At 39.3% G+C, this 21046-nt stretch overlaps 1 protein-coding gene across 3 annotated transcripts in view; it reads right to left on the bottom strand.

Moving 5' to 3' along the window:
* The window catches only part of LOC126199339 (pre-mRNA cleavage complex 2 protein Pcf11-like), a 153044-nt gene that overhangs the window by 58114 nt on the left and 73884 nt on the right, over positions 1-21046 (bottom strand). For all 3 annotated transcript variants that reach the window (XM_049936191.1, XM_049936192.1, XM_049936193.1), the window contains 3 exons: positions 11455-11840; positions 10902-11065; positions 8663-8837 (listed from right to left, as the gene is read on the bottom strand). In XM_049936191.1, the coding sequence (XP_049792148.1) occupies positions 8663-8837; positions 10902-11065; positions 11455-11840 (725 nt within the window). The remainder of the gene's footprint in view (positions 1-8662; positions 8838-10901; positions 11066-11454; positions 11841-21046) is intronic.

The raw sequence follows: 21046 nt of genomic DNA, 5'->3' as shown, positions 1-21046 counted from the left end.
TGATTCGTCCTCCACACAACATTTTTCAGAGGTGTTTGACATTTACTGGTGTGATGTGTGGCTTACAAGCAGCCGCTCGACCATGAAATCCAAATTTTCTCACCTCCTGCCTAACTGTCATAGTACTTGCAATAGATCCTGATGCAGTTTGGAATTCTTGTGTGATGGTCTGGATATGTGTCTGCCTATTACACATTATGACCCTCTTCAACTGTCAGTAGTCTCTGTCAGTCAACAGACGAGGTCGGGCTGTATGCTTTTGTGCTGTAAATGTCCCTTCACATTTCCATTTTACTATCACATCGGAACAGTGGACCTAGGAATGTGAGGAGTGTGGAAATCTCACATACAGACATATGACACAAATGACACCCAATCACCTGACCAAATTCGAAGTCCGTGAGATCTGCGGAATGCCTCATTCTGCTCTTGCCACATATTCACCAACATTTCAGCTGTAACTGTCCCAACTGCTGTGACAATACTTTTCTCTAAATGATTGATGTGTCTGATCATTTCACTGTACACAACCTTTTTTTTATATGAAAAAAAAGTCCAGGGGGTTAAGTCTGGGCTTTGTGGTGGCCAAGGTATTGGGCCAGACCTGCCTATCCACCTTCCTGGAAAGCGACTGCCAAGACACACACACACACACACACACACACACACACACACACACACACACACACACAGTTACTGTAATGAGGTGGGGCACCATCTTATTGGAAAAATACAAGCCCCTTATCTGCCTAAATATCGTCCATTTGGGGAAAGACGTACTCTGTCAACATGTCACAGTAAATGTCCCCATTTATTCTTTTTCTACAAAAATGAAAGGACTAACCACAGGATCTTCCACCAAACAAAACCAACATTAACTTTGGAAGAGTCACGTGGTTCACCACCATACTGATGTCTAAAATTACATTGCACTGTTATAACTGACTCAAGTTTTCACAAGCCAAATAACACATTGCACTTTCTTTTGCAGAGTACAAATTGTTGCTGAGTTGCTCTGCATTGCACTGCACGCACACCTGGACTGAACTGAGGGAACAGACGGAAAAAACAGCACTGGTTCTGTCTCAAGGTCAAGCAGACCTGCCAAACTTGGGACAGTTGATGAATCAAACACCACAAACTAGTATAGTGTATGTCACTTTGTACAGATTCTAGGACACATTAAAACTAGGGAGTTCTTTTTCAAACATAATGTATAGTGATTTTTGACATACCCTCGCTTGATAAAAATAACAACACTTCTGAGCAACAAAATGCAATAATTCATGCTTTAAACAGGATACTTCAATGATATCACATCTACTTAAATCTTAGACCAATAATTTGTAGATGAACATAACAATCAAGAAGAAATCCACGTTACACAACAGCATGTAAGGTGAATATTAGTTTGGAGAATGTGTGACAGGACTTCCTTGATAATTTACACAGATATGCAATATTTGAAAAAGGCTTTACACAATAAAACTTGTTTAACGCAACACAGGTAAGAAATAATACAATGCACACTGCCAATCACATGCTACTTCGACTTTAAAGTCGTAGTAGTGGATTTTTTAGCTTCCTTCAAAAAATCTTGAAAAAATGTTTTCTCATAACAGGAATCAAACTTCCTGGTCTTCAAAATAGAAATACTCCACAGATTCCTTGGACATGGATGACCTGAACTCTGTTCTATTTTTCTTAACAAGGCTGAAAACACATTAATATTCTGCATTGCTATGGGTTATGTTGAGAATAGAGAGCAATACTATAGAAATTCAGTTATCCTTAAGAGGTCCATTGGCTCCACCAATTTTTGATATTTGTGCTCAACTGGAATCACTGGCAGCATCTTGATTTGCAGCCAAAGTGTCATCTGCCCGAAGAGCTGTAAACTGCCTCCGAAGCTCATTCACCACCTCATCTGTAATTTCATTCTCTTCCATGCATAACATGATAGGAAACTTTTCCAAGAAAAAAACTAATGGTAGAAAACAGCGCATCTTCAATTTTGTCCAACCTAGCAACTTGAGCATGCTTTAACACATCATCCTAGAGTGTAGACTTGTGCAAAAGTAGTTTCTGACTGATGGAAAGAAAACGGATTTATCTCTATTCTGGAGATCATTCAATATGTTTGAAGTCTGAATGCCAATGACTAACTCATCATCACTACTTTGATTTTGAATCAAGTTGTACTCAACTTCAAGCAATGAGGAGCATTTGACAATTTTGGGCTTAACAAACTTGGTGAACAACTGCTGTGACCAATCAATCAGAAGGTCTAATAAAAAGAGAACTTCAATATTGAGGACAGGAACATAACAATTTTCCTCATGTGTTGTAGCAGAAGTCTTACATTTTAGAATGGGTTTGTCGCATCTGGAAGAATATGCTATTCTTTTAGAGGCAAGTGTAGTAGCAGAATCAAGAATTCTCTTCTTCTGATATTCTTTGGATCCACTTTATTCAACTCTAGGCATTCTCAAAGATGTCAAGCGTGTGGAAATGTCTTGGGTACTTAATATTACTTCCTCCTTGAAGAAAGAAGCAGATGCCACTGGTCCAGTAGTCTATCCAACCATCTGCCAAAAGATAGCCACCTAGTACACACATGCTTCAGAATTTTCTTCGCCCCTTTGTTGTGAAATTTCTTGAAAATGGCTACAAAGCCGAAATCATGATTTTGTTGTAATTAATGAACAATTAGCGGTCAAATAGTGGAATTTTCTTACAAAACATTTTGTACGATTGTGGTCCCCCACGATGGAAAGAGGTTTCAAACAAGTCCACAGAAATATGACTGTGTAGTGCAGAAGAAAAACTACAGATATTCAAGGCAGGAAAGGTGCACTTGTTACAAAAATTTAGGTTTGCATGTTTCGAGGATGCTAGATCCAATTTACAAGACATGCATGATAGTGCATTATGCACATCAAATTGCGTGCGACAGAGTACAGTAATTTCAAGGGAAGCAGTGGATGGTTGCATAACTTCAAGCAGTGCTACAGAATTGGAAGACATAAGATAAAGAATTTTCCAAAGAAGTGTCAACTTGATGATGCACAGCAAACTGGAATCGGCTCGCAAATTTGCAGAAGAGAGAAATTTATCCCATTGTTCAGTAAGGAAATTGTTTCCAATTCTGACCAGTTGGAATCTGAAAAAGAAGTGCATATGATGGGAACCCAGGAAATTAGAGGTCAAAGAGAGTTGTATCAAGATCAACATCAATGGCTTAACATATTCGTATACAATTATGCTGACTGTTAATCTGAATGGTAAATTTGCTGCAAAATTAGTTATTGTGTTGCGAGAAGTTGCAGGTTCTCTGCCCCCCCCCCCCCCCCTCCGATTCTTTCTTATGTGGATGAACTTGCAAGGGTAGTGGGGAACACATCACAGCAAGCAAGGGTGGAAAAAGGAACGTAATTGAACTACAACTATGGTATGAGCACTGCTTTTGGCCAAAGAGTTGGTTAAAATAACTTGCTTCTGCTCAATTCCAGTTTTGTGTATAAGAATCATTCTTTTAGAGCGAACTATTCCTATTGTTTTTTTCTGTGCCTATAAAATGCATTATTGCATTACCTTCAGATATTCTTTAAAGGATAGCCAGCTGCATGATAAGCTCCATGACAGACTGTTTCGCATTTGGTATACATTCCACCAGTTCCTGTCATCCCATTACACCAATATGATTGTATATACATACTTTCAGGGTGGACACCTAGCTGAATGCCCTGCATGGTTTATGACTCCCAAGGAGTTTGCCTTCGATCTTGATGATGTGAACCTTTGTGATCACTGTGGCATGTCATTTTTTGTTCGATGTTCATGATGCAAGTTAATGGTTTGTTTCGAAGATTTCTTGAATGTTGACGACATCCATTTTGTGAAGTGTAATACATACATTCCATAGAAGATTGATTTCTGCACCTCCAGGACACTCATTTTCTGTCCCACTCCTGATGCACATGCGGAGTCATTAGCAGCTAATATTTTTCCTGTCCAAATTGTTAACACAATACTTTCAAATGAGCCTTACTAAAGATCGAACTTGCGGACTTGCACCCAAGGGTTCCTTGTGAGTAATTTTTGTAGAGTTCTACAGCCTTCATTTAACTGATTTCATTGCCACTACTTAAAATCAGCACCACATTTGAGCATGAACATCCCTGTAATGCCCTGTCACAAAATTCAGCTGACCGGGATGGTGCAAGAGAGTTGTCAGCAGTTAGTGAAGTTGCCATTTAATTTTTCTGTAGTCAACAATGAATCGTAAGTGAGCAGTTGTGGATTGCTTACTTAGAATGTGTGCACTGTGGGGTGCAAAAGCATAGTGAATAGATTTTTGTACCTCATAACCATATGAGCATTGAAAATTAAATTGAGGCAATCAAAAAGTATAGCACCTGTTATGAAATATCAGAAGAAATGAATGAGAAAGGCAAACTTCTCTGTTCAAAATCCCAGTAATTGTAGTGATGGAGAAAATGTGGACACAATAAGTAGCTCTGCTGGACTGAAATGCTTTGATGAAATGGATAGTAGCCTCCTGGTCAGTATCTCAAATGTCAGAAATTCTGTTAAAAAAGAGAGATTTGATAATTCTGAGGTCGGCAAAGGACAGACACAAAACATGAGCAGACTAAAGTCAAGCGCCTTCTGCTGATCCAGAACTAGGGAGCCCTTGTTGTTCTCTTCTTGAACAGACTACAGTCGGGTGCTACACAAGTTAAAGTGAACCAATGCCATATTGTTTGCGAGGGCTAGAAAAAGATAAGTAAAACTTTTTTTTCATTCCATTTTCTTTTTGCAGTTCCTTTGATTGTGCAGAAATGTGCCTACCATGACTTGAGTTTGTGAGGGCTGATTTTGATTGCTGTATCGTATCACATTTACATAAATAGCTTAATTGTTATTCACAAGTACTTGATACCAAACATGGCTGAATCTAAAAAGATGTGTAGACAGTACAGTGCTGATTATTTGAAGTATGGCTTCATTTGATTATTGTTGGTCCAATGATTATGTATGTTATGAAATTTTGTCAGAGTTGTGAATATTTTTGACATCAGCTGTATTAGGTATGGAAATCATACCTATTGGTGACGCATGAAATTTGTCCTAGGCCAGGACTCGAACCAGGATTTCCCGCTTATCCCAAGTGGCCACCTTAACCATCTCAGCTATTTGTGCACACCTCCATATGCCACAGTGCCTATGTCCCCACTGCTTACAGCTTACCTAGATTCCTGCACCAGGGTTAATGGGGCAAACGTGTTCAATGTCATTATTATTGTCGTTTTGCCCACCTAGGCTGTAATATTTATTATTACAATGTCTGTTCCTTCAGACATGCATCCGTGAGGTAAGCAGGAAATTTGAGTCAGTCCCAGCCTGACACAAATTTTCATGTCATCATTAAGTACGATTTCCATGCTCAGTATAGCTGATGCAAATATTTTTGACAACTGTGACAAAATTTCTTAATATTACTACAGCTGCAAATCGTCACTAACGTCTGTTCCATCAGATATGCGTGCATATCTGAAGGAACAGACAGTGTGTTAAAAATTACGTATGTGCCTTACATGCAACCAAATGTTAAGCAACGCAACAACACAGTTCAGAGACATAAATAAGTTACAATTCTGAAAATATCTTGTGTAATTATCTACAAATGACCCCTTTCTCTCCACAAATGGACGAGTTAACTTTACCTGCTACTAAATCATTATAATTGGTATACATTCATTTTGTTGTGGACCAAGAAATCTATGAAGAGCTACTCTTCATGAGAATTGCAACAACCTGAACTAAAGGTGAACCAATATTTAATGTTCTGAAATGTTATTTAATGAAAAGGTGAGCCCTTTATCCATTAGGATATCAGTGGCAGCAGATGGAGCACTTGTCCCTACTATTGTGGATTTATAAGCCATTTAAAACAAAACATGTCCAGGATGTTTGTAATACAATGCATGATTCTCTACAATTTGTCATTAATGCACTAAACAGGTTATTGCATAATTCTCTTCAATTTGTCATTAATTAACTAAACAAATTTCGAAGCAACGTGTTGAATCCTAGATTATTTGCATAGTTAGGTGAAGAAAATTATGAAAACTATGATCAATTACTCCTCCACTCTGAACTATGCTGTCTGTAAAGTGGCTTATGTTTGACAAGATTTTTCTCACAAGTCCACAATTTCAGCTTTTCTTGCCACAGTTAATCTAGTCAAACAACACACTGGACAATGCAAACTGTCCCAGTTTTCCATTTTGTCACAGGAAAACTGCCTGTTTGAAGATGTTTCAACCTACATTCAACATTTAAATGACCTCCTCAAAGACGTTCAAACCAGGTTTGAGGATGTTTTGACTATAGAAACACCACAGTAGGTGATCTACCAACACTAAAATATTGAAGAAACGGATGCCATGTTACAAGAAGAACTGACTAAAATATGTATTAAAAGCTTAAAAGGTACTGCTTAAAAAAGGAATATCAGCAATTCTGGCTTCAGAAAGACATACCTGTTATTTATCCTATATTATGGAATATTGCGAGAAAGTTTTTGATAGCTTTTCCATCTTCATATCTCATGGGAAGGAGTTTCTGTGTGACTACCAATCTTCTTACAAAAAGAACAAGAAACAGATTGGAATCACTGACCAAGGGGATTTAAGGTTAAACGTAACTAAACTGAGGCTAAATACTGAAAATTTGCTAAGAAACTGGCTCATCATCCTTCCCACTACAAGATTTACGTATTAATTTATCCAGATTTGCATTTTGAGCCATCTGAAGTAATAAATGTATAAAACTTAACATGTTTTTCACTCTAAACTTTTACAGTTAAGCATACCAAAGTGAGTAACACCATATCAACTGTCAAACAAGTATTTAAAGTTGATGAATTTGTGAAAATTCAATATACGAACAGCATGGGGTCCACGCAAAACAGGAAAAACTGGCACGTAGTTCATGAGAGAAAAGATCTCGGAACCTCTGGTTTATTACAGAGTAGTTAAAGGTGCGCTTTCTACGTTGTATGTACTTTTCCGAGCGACAAACAACACACAGCAGTATCATGGCACATTCATAAGCCATCCATCCACCAATTTCAAAAGTTTTCACAAATATGCAAAAAATGCGTATGAAATCCGAATCGTAAAAAGATGCAGTTGAAAAGACAAGTAATTTTATTAGAATCATGACAAACTAAAGTAAAAGTTTAGAACAACTCGTCAATAAGAATAATGCATAATACAAACTAATCGTGCTATGTTGAAAGCAAATGTTTTTTGCTTAACAATAAAACCAAACTCAGATGATGGTTTTGATGATTTAGTGCAGTTTGGAGTAAACATGGTGGAAACATTTTGAAAGTACTCTTAAAATGCCAACAACAGTTTTCACAAACCCAAAAATATTTATGTTGCGAATTAAACTGTACAGTCGTCCATTATCCTAAATCCTTCTGCATTATCCTAAAGGTAGTGCACGAGCAGAAACATGATTAAGTTTCCAGATAAATCCATTTGAAAATATATGTTGAAGCTTGTAGTAGTGGTTCAATCTGCACAAAATTTTTTATGGTAAGAAAACAATTAACTGATAGAATAGGGATTACGATGGGATCAACAGAACAGAATGTAAATGACGGGAAATATAAAACTGGGAATCTAAAGCTTGTTGTTATTGTAACTGTATTATTAGCTTCTTTATGTTTATAAAACTTGCCATGTACCAACAGCACACTGCAGAAACCAACTGGAGAAAATGATGAGCAGATGACAATGTCCTCAATATTTCTAAATCATATGATGGGAAAATTTTTCGCCCCCACGGACATGAGAATCTTTGGGCACCCCTGGTCGCACTCGTTTTTTATACACCATCTCCTTTACAAATGAACCACACTTCCCAAAACCTCTCTAAATAAACTGATGTTACAATTAGCCTTCCCCACTACGGTCCTTACATGCTGGTCCTGTTTCACACTGCTTTGCAACATTATGCCCAGATATTTAAGGGGGACTGTATCAGTAGCCCATTCCTAATGCTGTATTCAAACATGAAAGGACTGTTTTTCCTACCCATCCACATTTACTTACATTTTCCTATATTTGGAGCAAGCTGTCATTTATCACACCAACTAGATATTGTGTCTACATCAATTTGCGTCCGCAGGCAGTCACTGAACGATGAAACCTTTCCGTAAATCACAGCATTGCTGGCAAACAGCCACAATTGCTACTCACCCTATCAGTCAGATCATTTACATAGAGAATAGTAACGTTCCTACCACACTTCTCTAGGACACTCCTGATGATAGTCTGATGGATATTCACCGTCAAGGACAACATACTGTATCCTATTACTTAAGAAGTCTTTGAGCCATTCTTTCACATGGTTGAAGTTTCAGTGAATACAAAACAATAAATACACACAAAATTAAGACAGTTTTACTTCTTTGGTCTTTTACCACTGTTTGCAATTCAAATCCCTTTAAAGCAAGACATATGTTATGATCTGGGCTATGAATAATATCTCTCCCACCTACCACACAATAGTCTTATTTATATCATGGCAGTTAATAATAATAATAATAATAATAATAATAATACAAGAACATTAACACTACCTCTAGAATCCCTGTTGGCATCATCAGTAGAAAGTGGTGATGAAGTATGAGCCCTCCTAACAGTTGTTCCAACATTTGCTACTGGAACATTATTTGCTCCCCAGTTTTCTTTGTTTTCTTGTGCATCTCGGCGCTGAGCTTCACGTAGCTTCTGGATCTCATTGATATGGATTGCCTGTAAAAAGGAAACTTATTAGAACACAATATTGCATATTACAAGAAATAGATTAGTCTCTAAATATTTATAGATTTTTGCTTCACAAACCTCCAAACACTTCATTGCGGAGGACAGTTGTGTTTTTTTGATCTTTATCTTTTACAGTTATGTTCTTAGAACCTGAGGGGGAAAAAATACTGCCTGTATACTTGCCAGGGCACGGGGGCAGGGGGGAATCCCCACATTTTCCAGTTAAAAATACACTTTTTCCCATATACATTCCCTCGAAGCTGTAAAACTTACCAATCCTTTGAATGGTGAGGCTTTTATACACCAGCATAGAACTTCCCAGCTCTTTAAGAAACGAAACTCGGCAGAAAATATCGCATTTTGGAAAGATCTTTGATGTGCGGCAGCATTTGCACTGCATATTTTTGTATTACATTGCAATTCTGTCAGGGAATCGTAGCTCGTGTCAAGTGATCTTGCCGTCAAAACACAGCAGATATTCGGAGCATAGGACACGTGTCAGTCAATGGCTACATGATTACTAAGTAGCGTGAACACACAATGGTTTAAATTAATATAGCTGCAAGAAAAGCTAAGCTTTCACATATAATACAGGTCATCAAAATTTCTTTGTTGCTTTTGTTTCCCAAGGATGCAGTTAGGCAGTATCCTAAGAGCATAGCTTTAATTGCAGCAGCTGAATATTTCTGAAAAGCACGAATATAAATTTCACTGCCATGCACTGAGCATTTCATGGGATACCTGACTGAATACAGGTTCCATCAAGCACTTCAATTGTTCCATAGAAAAGCCAATTACAGGGTTAAATTGCTAAAGCACTCACTTCAAACTATATTTTTTAGGATGATTATACTTTTTTCCATCACTATTGCATAATTTCTAATATACAAAGAACTGAAATAAATATGAAAAATTAACCTTGAAACTTTGTCTTTTTCATTGTGTTTTACCCTTTAAGTAAAATTTTAAATAAATAAATAACTGGCTGATCTTTGGGCCTTAATTTTTTCTAAGTGGCTCATCCTCAAATTGTCTAATTTTTAGTGATAGTCTAATGCTTCACAATTTAAAAAATTCATTGTACAGTCTCACACGTAACGTAGTTCATCTCGTATAAAAGGAAATTTATTTTGAAAGTAACTCTTCTCAAAGCACCAATCACAATATTTTTCTGTGAGCTATCAGAAATGTAAACAGTTATGATGTCGTGCTCATTGATACATGCCCCTTGAGAAAAGAGGAATCAAAAGCAGTTTTTTTGTTATGTAGTACTGTGTAGTGTCAGCAAATGCTTGTGTATGCACTATTTTGTTATTTACAACAACGCATTTTCTTTGCAACTAAAATTTTATTTTGGTGTTATACTCTAATTTGCCTTTTATTGCTGCAATAGTGGGCTAAAGTAAAATACAGTGCTATAGTATCAGTTCTTACCAGTCAAAGTTACAAAAATTTAACTCAAAACTAAAACAATGAAAAACTTCCAACATTCTAAAAAAAAAAATTCAGGTTTTTCCCAGATTTCTCCCAGTTGAAAAAATTTCCAGGTCTTTCCAGGATTTCTTGGTTGTCCTAGGGCATATAGACTAATCAGCACAAATTTAACTCTCCCTCTGGTCTAACACAGATGTTGGGATTCTTTATACATAACTAAAATACATTCGTGGAATCTGTTAAATTTCTTAGTAGCATTTTTGCACTGTGGGGCCGAAACAGAAATTTCATAGATCTTTTAGAGCAAATCCTACTATAAATGGGTCAAAAATACTACTCCCTAATAAAAGCAGTACTTCCAATCTAAAATGTTTTTGATTTGTGTGTTCAGAACAAAAATAGCACATGCATCTGAATGTTGAACACTCTTGATTTTATACATATATCTGATGTTTCAAAAAAGGAACAACAACCACCAAAGTAAATGTTTCACCCTTTAAGCCCTATATGAATTCCAAAAAATCATGAATGGCTGTAGTTTACTTTTCATGCAGCTTTCCAGTGCTGGGAGCTTCTGGCACATACTATTCCAATGTACTTACAAAAAAAGTATGTTACCTGCTTTAGCAATGTGTTATATTCTTTGAATGAAATGTTGCCACTCTTCAACTGCTCTTCTGCCTGGGCAATAATCATGTTGATATTTAAATCAATATCAGAATCCATTCTTAACATTCTCATATCTGTATCTTCACCTGATGCAATTATAGCTCGTTGCTCTTCTGAAATAAAGATTAAAATTGCTATAAAAATATATGCTATGAATCATATGCACATTGCAAATTTCCAATAAAACTTACACTGTGCAGACAATACAGGATACCCTACTTTACTGAGTTGTGCAGTCAACACTTGGGGAAAATTTCCACTTACAAAAAGAATTGAACACCAGCTTATAAACGTATCCACCTTTCACTTCATTATTTGTCTAGCTCCACATCTCTCTACATTACAGTTTCTGCTTAATTGCAACATTTATTTATTTCATTTCTAAAAACTACAGAAAATCTCACTTTAACAAAACACTGTACTACTTATATATTGTATTACTATTATTTTCAGAATTTGAAAATGTTGGAATAAGATATTTTGAAGATAATAAAATGCTTACCTTGAAGTTTGCGATACAGTAATGGTCTTCCCAGTCTATCATAAGGCCGTTCAAATAAATTCATCTGCGCAGCTTGCCTGTCAGTAGGGTTGTGACTCTGTGATGGCACTGGAGTTGCTGGTGATTTATAAGCGTCTGGATGTGCTTCTTTTAATTGTGCCCAACCAGCTACACCATGTTCGTAGCCTTTTCCTGTAGCAGCTGCTGGTGCGGAAGGGGAAGTTGGTGACTGAGGCGGAGCACCTGTAGAGGCTGGTGGTGATGGCGATGAACGAGAAATGGCAGCTGGGGGCGGTGGCGAAGGTGCTAAAGGTGCTACAGCAATGGGTGCCAGAGTCCGGAGATCGACATCTTCACTTCCAAACAACTCCTCGCTCCCAAACAATCTGTGCAACAATAATTTGGCTCTATTCATGCTTCCGTTCTCTACAATAAATGTGGCACATCAGTTTGACAACATCTATTTCCAACACGAAAACTTTGTCTCTCATTACAGGGGGAGAAATTCTATGTATTCAAACAAGCTGTAGTTATCTCTCAAGTGAGTGGTTAATGGTGTGCTTCCCGGTGTTCAGCTAAGCTATTGTTTCCCCATTTTACACACAATATTTTGATAACTGGCTCAATCTTCTTTAGGTGCTGCAAGTTGTGCTTTTACTTATACTCACAGTCTGGACTCCAACCAGATTGCAGCAAGTAAATGTAACAGCAGTCCACAGCTCATGGTCTTGCGGTAGGGTTCTCACTTCTCGCGCATGGGGTCCTGGCTTCAATTCCCAGTGGGGTCAGGGATTTGCTCTGCCTCGAGATGACTGGGTGTTGTGCCTCCTTCATCATCACTGACTCGCAAGTCGAAGTGACGTCAACTAAAAAGGACTTGCAATACGGCGGCCAAACTCCCCCGCATGGGGCCTCCCAGCCAACAATGCCATACGATTCATTTCATTTCAGTATAACAGCACAACTTGTGGCAACTGAATGAGACAACTAGGTCAGTCGTCGAGATACTGTGCATCAAATGAGAACAAAAGCTTGCCTGAACACCCGGAAGCATACCATTAAACAAGTTGTTAATATTACTATTACCTCTTCATATAAACAGCTGCTGACAGAAACATATATTATTGTGAAAACATAAATCAGACTACACACTGTTCAGGAACAATTTATGGGCACTCTGAAGCAAATTTTACCCATTTTCGTACTGCTCCCCTCTCAATCTCACTCTCCTTTAATTCATCAAAAGTTACTTTGTTCCATGTATTTCAGAACATAAAGTTCTCATTACATTTACACATCTGTCTAATATCTGCACATTAAACTGGCACTATCGTAGTCTCTCATATCCCAATGTCCACTGTTCTGACATTATACACATTACATTTTCTTAATACATGAAACAAGTACGAGAAACAATACGTTTCTTTTCCTTGTATATTTCAGGTGGCACACACACCTTTATACAGAAATAATAGTCACCCTATGCACAAATAAAGGAACTGAGAGCCTAGTATGATATCCATTCAAGGCCAATGAAAAATTTTCAGCAGAAAGATTACAGTATAGCCCATACATATCATGGTCCACAGATCATTAAAAATACAATCAAGAGGTTGCCACAGTGGGGACGACACATCTACAGCTGCAGTAGTGAGAGAAAAAGTATGTTGTATATTGGTATAGAACCATAATCTGTAAAAGTAAGAACCCACGTGATGTTTAGTGAAGCACAAAGATTACAGCACTAAATGTATATAACGAAAAGTCTTGCTTACAGGCAGTAGAAATGTGAGAACAGTGCTGCCTGGCAAAAAGATGAAAAGACAGAGTGCAACCCCCCCCCCCCCAAACACACACACACGTCTACTTTCATAGGTGGCTCTGCTTCTTATGTGACAGGACTGAAATAGAATCTACTGGATCAATGAACCAGGCAAGTCTTGCACGTGGGTCTTCCACACGGATTAGATGCCTGGGGTTAGGAGTTGGTGTGGCATAGGAATGGACCAGGGCAGTTTTAGGTTAGGTGGGTGGAGAAATGGTACTTTAGGAGGGGTGTGAATGATTGGGAGTAGGATGTTCCTATTTCTGGGGGCACGACAATAGAGTGTCGAAGCCCTGATGAAAGATATGATTCAGCTGTCCAGGCTGGGACGATACAGTTTATTGAGAGTGGTGCTCCTTTGCAGCTGATTCTTGGGGGTGATGTGAGGACTAGGGAGTGCAAGGGGACAGGCACAGGAAATCTGTTTTCCGGCTAGCTTTGGGCAATAGTGCCTGGCTGTGAGGCCAAGCAAAACTTACAGCATACTGGACCCCCCCCCCCCCAATTACCTTCCAGGAATTCCTTGCCTCCAATCTGCCCTTACCACCCTTCCCCACATTCCTTCCCAAGAACACAACCCCCTCAACAGAGGGAATAAGTCATTTTCAACCTCAAGAGAGATTCCCTACAGGCAAAAGCTCTACCACTAACATGATGCATCACAATGACTAACGAACGTATGGTTTCCACCAACACTTTGACTTTTCCACCAACAAGCTATGCCATATTAAACCCATCATTGAGGTCCAATACAGCCTCCAATCCATACTCAAATCTTTGGGCCCATCCCAGAATCTGTCACCTGAATCCATCCCCCTCCTCACACCCCCTTCTCCTCCTGCACATCCACCATCCACATGCTTCTCAAAATCCATAACCCGAAGACTCTTGGACGCCCTATTGTAGCTGGTTACTGCACTCTCACTGAAAGAATCCCTGCTATTGCCACCAACACCTCCAACTGACTGTAGCCTAGCCTCGCAAACTAAGGACAAAAACCACCTCTTTTACCGACTCTCTGCCATACCCATCCCTTTACCATCTGGATCCCTACTTGTCACTGTTTATGCCACCTCCCTGGACACCAATAACCCTCATGCCTATGACCTTGCCACTATCAAACACTCCCAACAGCCTTCTGACTCCCATATATCTTACCAATTACACCTTGACACACAACACTATAAAAAAAAAAATCCATGGCGTAGTCACGGGCACTTGCATGGCACCTTCCTATGCCAACTTTATGGGCCATCTAGAGGAAATTCAATAATCCCCAAAAGCTCTTTTCTGATTCTGGGGACCAAGACACCCAATCCTCTTTCCTCTACAGTCTAAACATCGTCTCTCCTATGCACTTCACCTGGTCCTCCTCAGCCCAACGTGTCACTTTCCTGTACATTGACCTCCAACGGCTCCAGCTGTATCTTAATCCATATTAAAAGAAAACTGGCATTCTACAGATCGGAGCGTGGAATGTCAGATCCCTTAATCGGGCAGGTAGGTTAGAAAATTTAAAAAGGGAAATGGATAGGTTAAAGTTAGATATAGTGGGAATTAGTGAAGTTCGGTGGCAGGAGGAACAAGACTTCTGGTCAGGTGACTACAGGGTTATCAACACAAAGTCAAATAGGGGTAATGTAGGAGTAGGTTTAATAATGAATAGGAAAATAGGAATGCGGGTAAGCTACTACAAACAGCATAGTGAACGCATTATTGTGGCCAAGATAGATACGAAGCCCACACCTACTACAGTAGTACAAGTTTATATGCCAACTAGCTCTGCAGATGACGAAGAAATTGAAAAATGTATGATGAAATAAAAGAAATTATTCAGATAGTGAAGGGAGACGATAATTCAATAGTCATGGGTGACTGGAATTCGAGTGTAGGAAAAGGGAGAGAAGGAAACGTAGTAGGTGAATATGGATTGGGGCTAAAAAATGAAAGAGGAAGCCGTCTGGTAGAATTTTGCACAGAGCACAACTTAATCATAGCTAACCTTGATTTAAGAATCATGATAGAAGGTTGTATACATGGAAGAACTCTGGAGATACTAAAAGGTATCAGATAGATTATATAATGGTAAGACAGAGATTTAGGAACCAGGTTTTAAATTGTAAGACATTTCTAGGGGCAGATGTGGACTCTGACCACAATCTATTGGTTATGACCTGTATACTAAAACTGAAGAAACTGCAAAAAGGTGGGAATTTAAGGAGATGGGACCTGGATAAACTGAAAGAACCAGAGGTTGTACAGAGTTTCAGGGAGAGCATAAGGGAATAATTGACAGGAATGGGGGAAAGAAATACAGTAGAAGAGGAATGGGTAGCTTTGAGGGATGAAGTAGTGAAGACAGCAGAGGATCAAATAGGTAAAAAGACGAGGGCTAGTAGAAATCCTTGGGTAACAGAAGAAATATTTAATTTAATTGATGAAAGGAGAAAATATAAAAATGCAGTAAATGAAGCAGGCAAAAAGGAATACAAACGTCTCAAAAATGAGATCGACAGGAAGTGCAAAATGGCTAAGCAGGGATGGCTAGAGGACAAATGTAAGGATGTAGAAGCTTGTCTCACTAGGGGTAAGATAGATACTGCCTACAGGAAAATTAAAGAGACCTTTGGAGATAAGAGAACCACTTGTATGAATATCAAGAGCTCAGATGGAAACCCAGTTCTAAGCAAAGAAGGGAAAGCAGAAAGGTGGAAGGAGTATATAGAGGGTTTATACAAGTGCGATGTACTTGAGGACAATATTATGGAAATGGAAGAGGATGTAGATGAAGATGAAATGGGAGATACGATACTGCGTGAAGAGTTTGACAGAGCACTGAAAGACTTGAGTCGAAACAAGGCCCCCCGGAGTAGACAACATTCCATTGGAACTACTGACGGCCCTGGGAGAGCCAGTCCTGACAAAACTCTACCATCTGGTGAGCAAGATGTATGAAACAGGTGAAATACCCTCAGACTTCAAGAAGAATATAATAATTCCAATCCCAAAGAAAGCAGGTGTTGACAGATGTGAAAATTACCGAACTATCAGTTTAATAAGTCACAGCTGCAAAATACTAACGCGAATTCTTTACAGACGAATGGAAAAACTGGTAGAAGCGGACCTCGGGGAAGATCAGTTTGGATTCCGTAGAAATGTTGGAACACGTGAGGCAATATTAACCTTACGACTTATCTTAGAAGAAAGATTAAGAAAAGACAAACCTACATTTCTAGCATTTGTAGACTTAGAGAAAGCTTTTGACAACGTTAACTGGAATACTCTCTTTCAAGTTCTGAAGGTGGCAGGGGTAAAATACGGGGAGCGAAAGGCTATTTACAATTTGTACAGAAACCAGATGGCAGTTATAAGAGTCTAAGAGTCGAGGGACATGAAAGGGAAGCAGTGGTTGGAAAGGGAGTGAGACAGGGTTGTAGCCTCTCCCCGATGTTGTTCAATCTGTATATTGAGCAAGCAGTAAAGGAAACAAAAGAAAAATTCGGAGTAGGTATTAAAATTCATGGAGAAGAAGTAAAAACTTTGAGGTTCGCTGATGACATTGTAGTTCTGTCAGAGACAGCAAAGGACGTGGAAGAGCAGTTGAACGGAATGGACAGTGTCTTGAAAGGAGGATATAAGATGAACATCAACAAAAGCAAAACGAGGATAATGGAATGTAGTCGAATTAAGTCGGGTGATGTTGAGGGTATTAGATTAGGAAATGAGACACTTAAAGTAGTAAAGGAGTTTTGCTATTTGGGGAGCAAAATAACCGATGATGGTCGAAGTAGAGAGGATATAAAATGTAGACTGGCAATGGCAAGGAAAGCGTTTCTGAAGAAGAGAAATTTGTTAACATCGAATATAGATTTAAGTGTCAGGAAGTCATTTCTGAAAGTATTTGTATGGAGTGTAGCCATGTATGGAAGTGAAACATGGACGGTAAATAGTTTGGACAAGAAGAGAATAGAAGCTTTCGAAATGTGGTGCTACAGAAGAATGCTGAAGATTAGATGGGTAGATCACATAACTAATGAGGAGGTACTGAATAGGATTGGGGAGAAGAGGAGTTTGTGGCACAACTTGACCAGAAGAAGGGATAGGTTGGTAGGACATGTTCTGAGGCATCAAGGGATCACCAATTTAGTACTGGAGGGCATCGTGGAGGGTAAAAATCGTAGGGGGAGACCAAGAGATGAATACACTAAGCAGATTTGGAAGGATGTAGGTTGCAGTAGGTACTGGGAGATGAAGAAGCTTGCACAGGATAGAGTAGCATGGAGAGCTGCATCAAACCAGTCTCAGGACTGAAGACCACAACAACAACAACATTAAACCCGCTCACTATCAACAGTAACTGCATTTTCACTGCTGTCATCCATTCTACTACAAAAGTCACTCCCATTAGCCTGGCCACCCATGGATGGCAAGTGTGTAGAGAATTCCCTTTCCCAGTATGTGGTGGCAGCTCAAAGGCACTATCCTTAAAATCTAGTCTGCAAACTGATTTCCCACAGCATAGCCTCACTTACCCCTAATCACCCCACTGTCTTAAAGAAGCAGTTGTGGAGGAGCCCCCGCATCACTCAACATCACAACAGACAGGCGTAACTGAACCACAACCTTCACTTGAACTTCCACTATCTACCATAATGGCTATAAATGAGGGATCTCTTATCCATGATCCTTCCCAATCTCCCTAGTGGTATTTTGCTGCTCACCTAACCTAAAGAACACACTGGTCCATCCCTATGTCACTTGCACTCCCAACCCTTTGCCACAGGGGCCTAATCCCTGTGGAAGGTCCCGGTGCAAGACCTGCCACATTCACCCACCCAGCAGGTTCTATTTTAGTCCTGTCACATGCTTATCCTACCCACCAGAAGCAGGGTCACCTGAGATAGCAACCAAGTCATGTACCAGCTCTGCTACAATTTGTGAAGAGCATTTTATGTGGGGCACCAACACACTGCAGCCAAAAGCAGAGCTGACCACCCAGTAGTGGAACAAGCTGAGAGGACAACATGCTTAAGTTCAGTGGTTGCTTCACAACTCGCACTACCTGGATCCTGCCTCCCAGCACCAGATGAGATTTATCCTTACACCATATTCTTCACCACAGTAATCCTCCTGACCCCAATCTCTGCTAACCGATTGCACCTACACCCTCTACCTAACGTCCTGTCAACCCCTCCCAATCTACTCTTCCACATCATCAGTGCCATCGTGTACCACACGAACTCATCTGCTTCCGTGTCTTTGTGTTGCATTCCTATTCTGTGCATCAGCTGCTCTTCCCCACCGCAACCACTCCTTCCACTCCCTTTCTCTTTTTCCATATACTCACCTGAACCAAATCAACCCCTTACTCAAGTCTACTTCCCAAACTGCAGTCTCAAGATTCGTGTGTTAGGGTGGCACAATGTAAATGAGTGCGCACGTGTGTGTGTGGGGGTGGGGGGGCTGTACTCTTACTCATTGAAAGATTCACAGAAACTCACTGCTTCTACTATGCAGTCACTTGTCTCCTTTAGGATTTATCTATATAGAACATCACATCTATTGCTCTCTTATGCACATGTGCATGTTATCAAGTGAAACTGCTAGTATCCAACTCATTGGATGCTCCAGCTTGTTGCACCTACAAAATCAATTCATTAACTTCAAAGCATTCAAAATGACTGACTGCTGCCTAACACTGCTGCAGCCATTGATGCAAAGATTTCTAGACAGACTGATATTGTTGAACACATTGCAACAACGTTACGTTTTCAGTCCTCTTGGGTTAGCAGATCTTGTGCTGATTCCATCTTTGAGCCTCTGCCAGAGAAAAATTTTCACAAGTATGAAATAAGGCACATATGCAGACTGAATGATAATGTCTTCCTGTCTAATCCAGAAACCAGGAACGAGCTGGGTGAGCACTTTCCTAGTTGCAAGCATGTAGGGCGCTGCAGACCCATTAAGCTGCTGCCAAAAACATCAAAGGATATTTCATACGGCATTTCTTCTAGCAGACCTGGTAGCACTTCTGTAACGAACTGTGAATATCTGTTACCCTCCAAGGTTTTTCTAATCAAGTAAGGATCAATTACTTAGTCTCCAATAATCCCACATTAAATGTTCACACACCAGTGCCTCTATGTTCAACCTGTCCATCAATCATTTAATGTTTCGAGGCCCAATAACATGCATATTTTTACATTCAGATTTCCATGATTTGTACAGGCTGCTTCATAGGTAAAGAAAATTCAATGAAGAAAGAATCTATTGACCTGATGTCTCATTAGAACTGAAAAGCCAATTTCCATGCATCATCTGCAATCATTGGGATAATTTGCTGGTGAAGTGCCATATTACAAAGATGGAAGTTGCCTGGGTACAAAATATGAACAACACTAAGGCTGATATTCCAGAGGCCACTCAATTTCTCGGGAGTTAAAATGTGGATTATGAGCAACGGCTGCTACAAAATTTATTTCATTCATTACATTCATTGCAAGTTGTCCCTCTATACTCTGCTTTTGTGTTCCAATGCCCTCCTATAACCATTTTTTCCCATTTTCACCTAAGTTACGAACTTTCACATAAGACAGCAATATGTCTGATATTCTAGACAAATAAAACATTACTCCTACATACTGTAATTTCTTCAAAGTTACTTATCAGGTCACACAAAGAGAAACACGTTGAATTTGTCTTTGTGATCTGCAATAGTAACAGCAAAAATCATTACAGTTCATTTGAAAAATTGAAATTCACACCATGTCTCTATAATCAATACAGCTACAAGAAGAGACTGTGTTTTGGGTTAATTAGTATTTCCTTACACTGCATATAGGTGATAGCAGAACTGCAGTATCTTAAAAGGATTCCAAAATATTTTATGTTAATCTTCCTGAATATTTTGATGGCCACAACAAACAATATAAAATTTTGAGGAAGTTAGTCTCGTAAACTAGCAATATGCTAGATGCAGGCTTTTAATGCTCTCTAAATATCTTTAATACTCTTTTTTTATGCAGTTAATAAAAGGTCTCCTTTGGGCACTGGAAATAACTGAACTACTTGCAAACTTCCAGAATGAAATTTTCATTCTGCAGCACAGTGTGCATGTGTGCTGGACTGCGACTTGAACTCAAACTCAGGAACTTTGCCTTTCACGGTCCAGTGCTTTAACAACTGAGCCACTTAAACACGACACGACCTGTCCTCTAGGCTTTACTACTTCTACCAGCAAATCTCCTACTTTCTACACTCCACAGGATCTCTCCTGCAAAACTTGTATGACTAACAGTTTCATATCAGCACACACTCTGCTGCAGAGTGAAAATTTCATTCAGGAAACATCCTCTACGCTGTGACTAAGCCACGTCTCCGCAATATCCTTTCTTCCAGGAGTGCTAGTCTTGCAAGTGTCACTGGAGTGCTTCTCTCTGACGTTTGGAACGTAAGAGATGAGGTATTGTCAGAAGTAAAATGTGAGGACAGGTCACGAGTCGTGCTTGAGTGGCTCAGTTGGTAGAACACCTGCTCGCAACAGGCAAAGGTACTGAGTTCATGTCTCAGTCCAACAAACAGTTATATGCCAGTAAATTTCTTTACTCTGTGAAATGTACAAAGTAATTGTGAATCAAGAGAAAGGAATCACTTTCCTACTTTATAATTCTATTTTTCCTATTACAGTAAAACCCATTTTTAAAGAACCTCCAAGTACCCAAATATTTTTTCCTTAAATAGAGGTTTTCTTCAAATAGAGGTTTTGGG

This window comes from Schistocerca nitens, chromosome 8 (genome assembly GCF_023898315.1).
Source record: "Schistocerca nitens isolate TAMUIC-IGC-003100 chromosome 8, iqSchNite1.1, whole genome shotgun sequence".
NCBI lineage: Eukaryota > Metazoa > Arthropoda > Insecta > Orthoptera > Acrididae > Schistocerca > Schistocerca nitens.
This window is presented reverse-complemented; position numbering and strand designations above follow the sequence as displayed.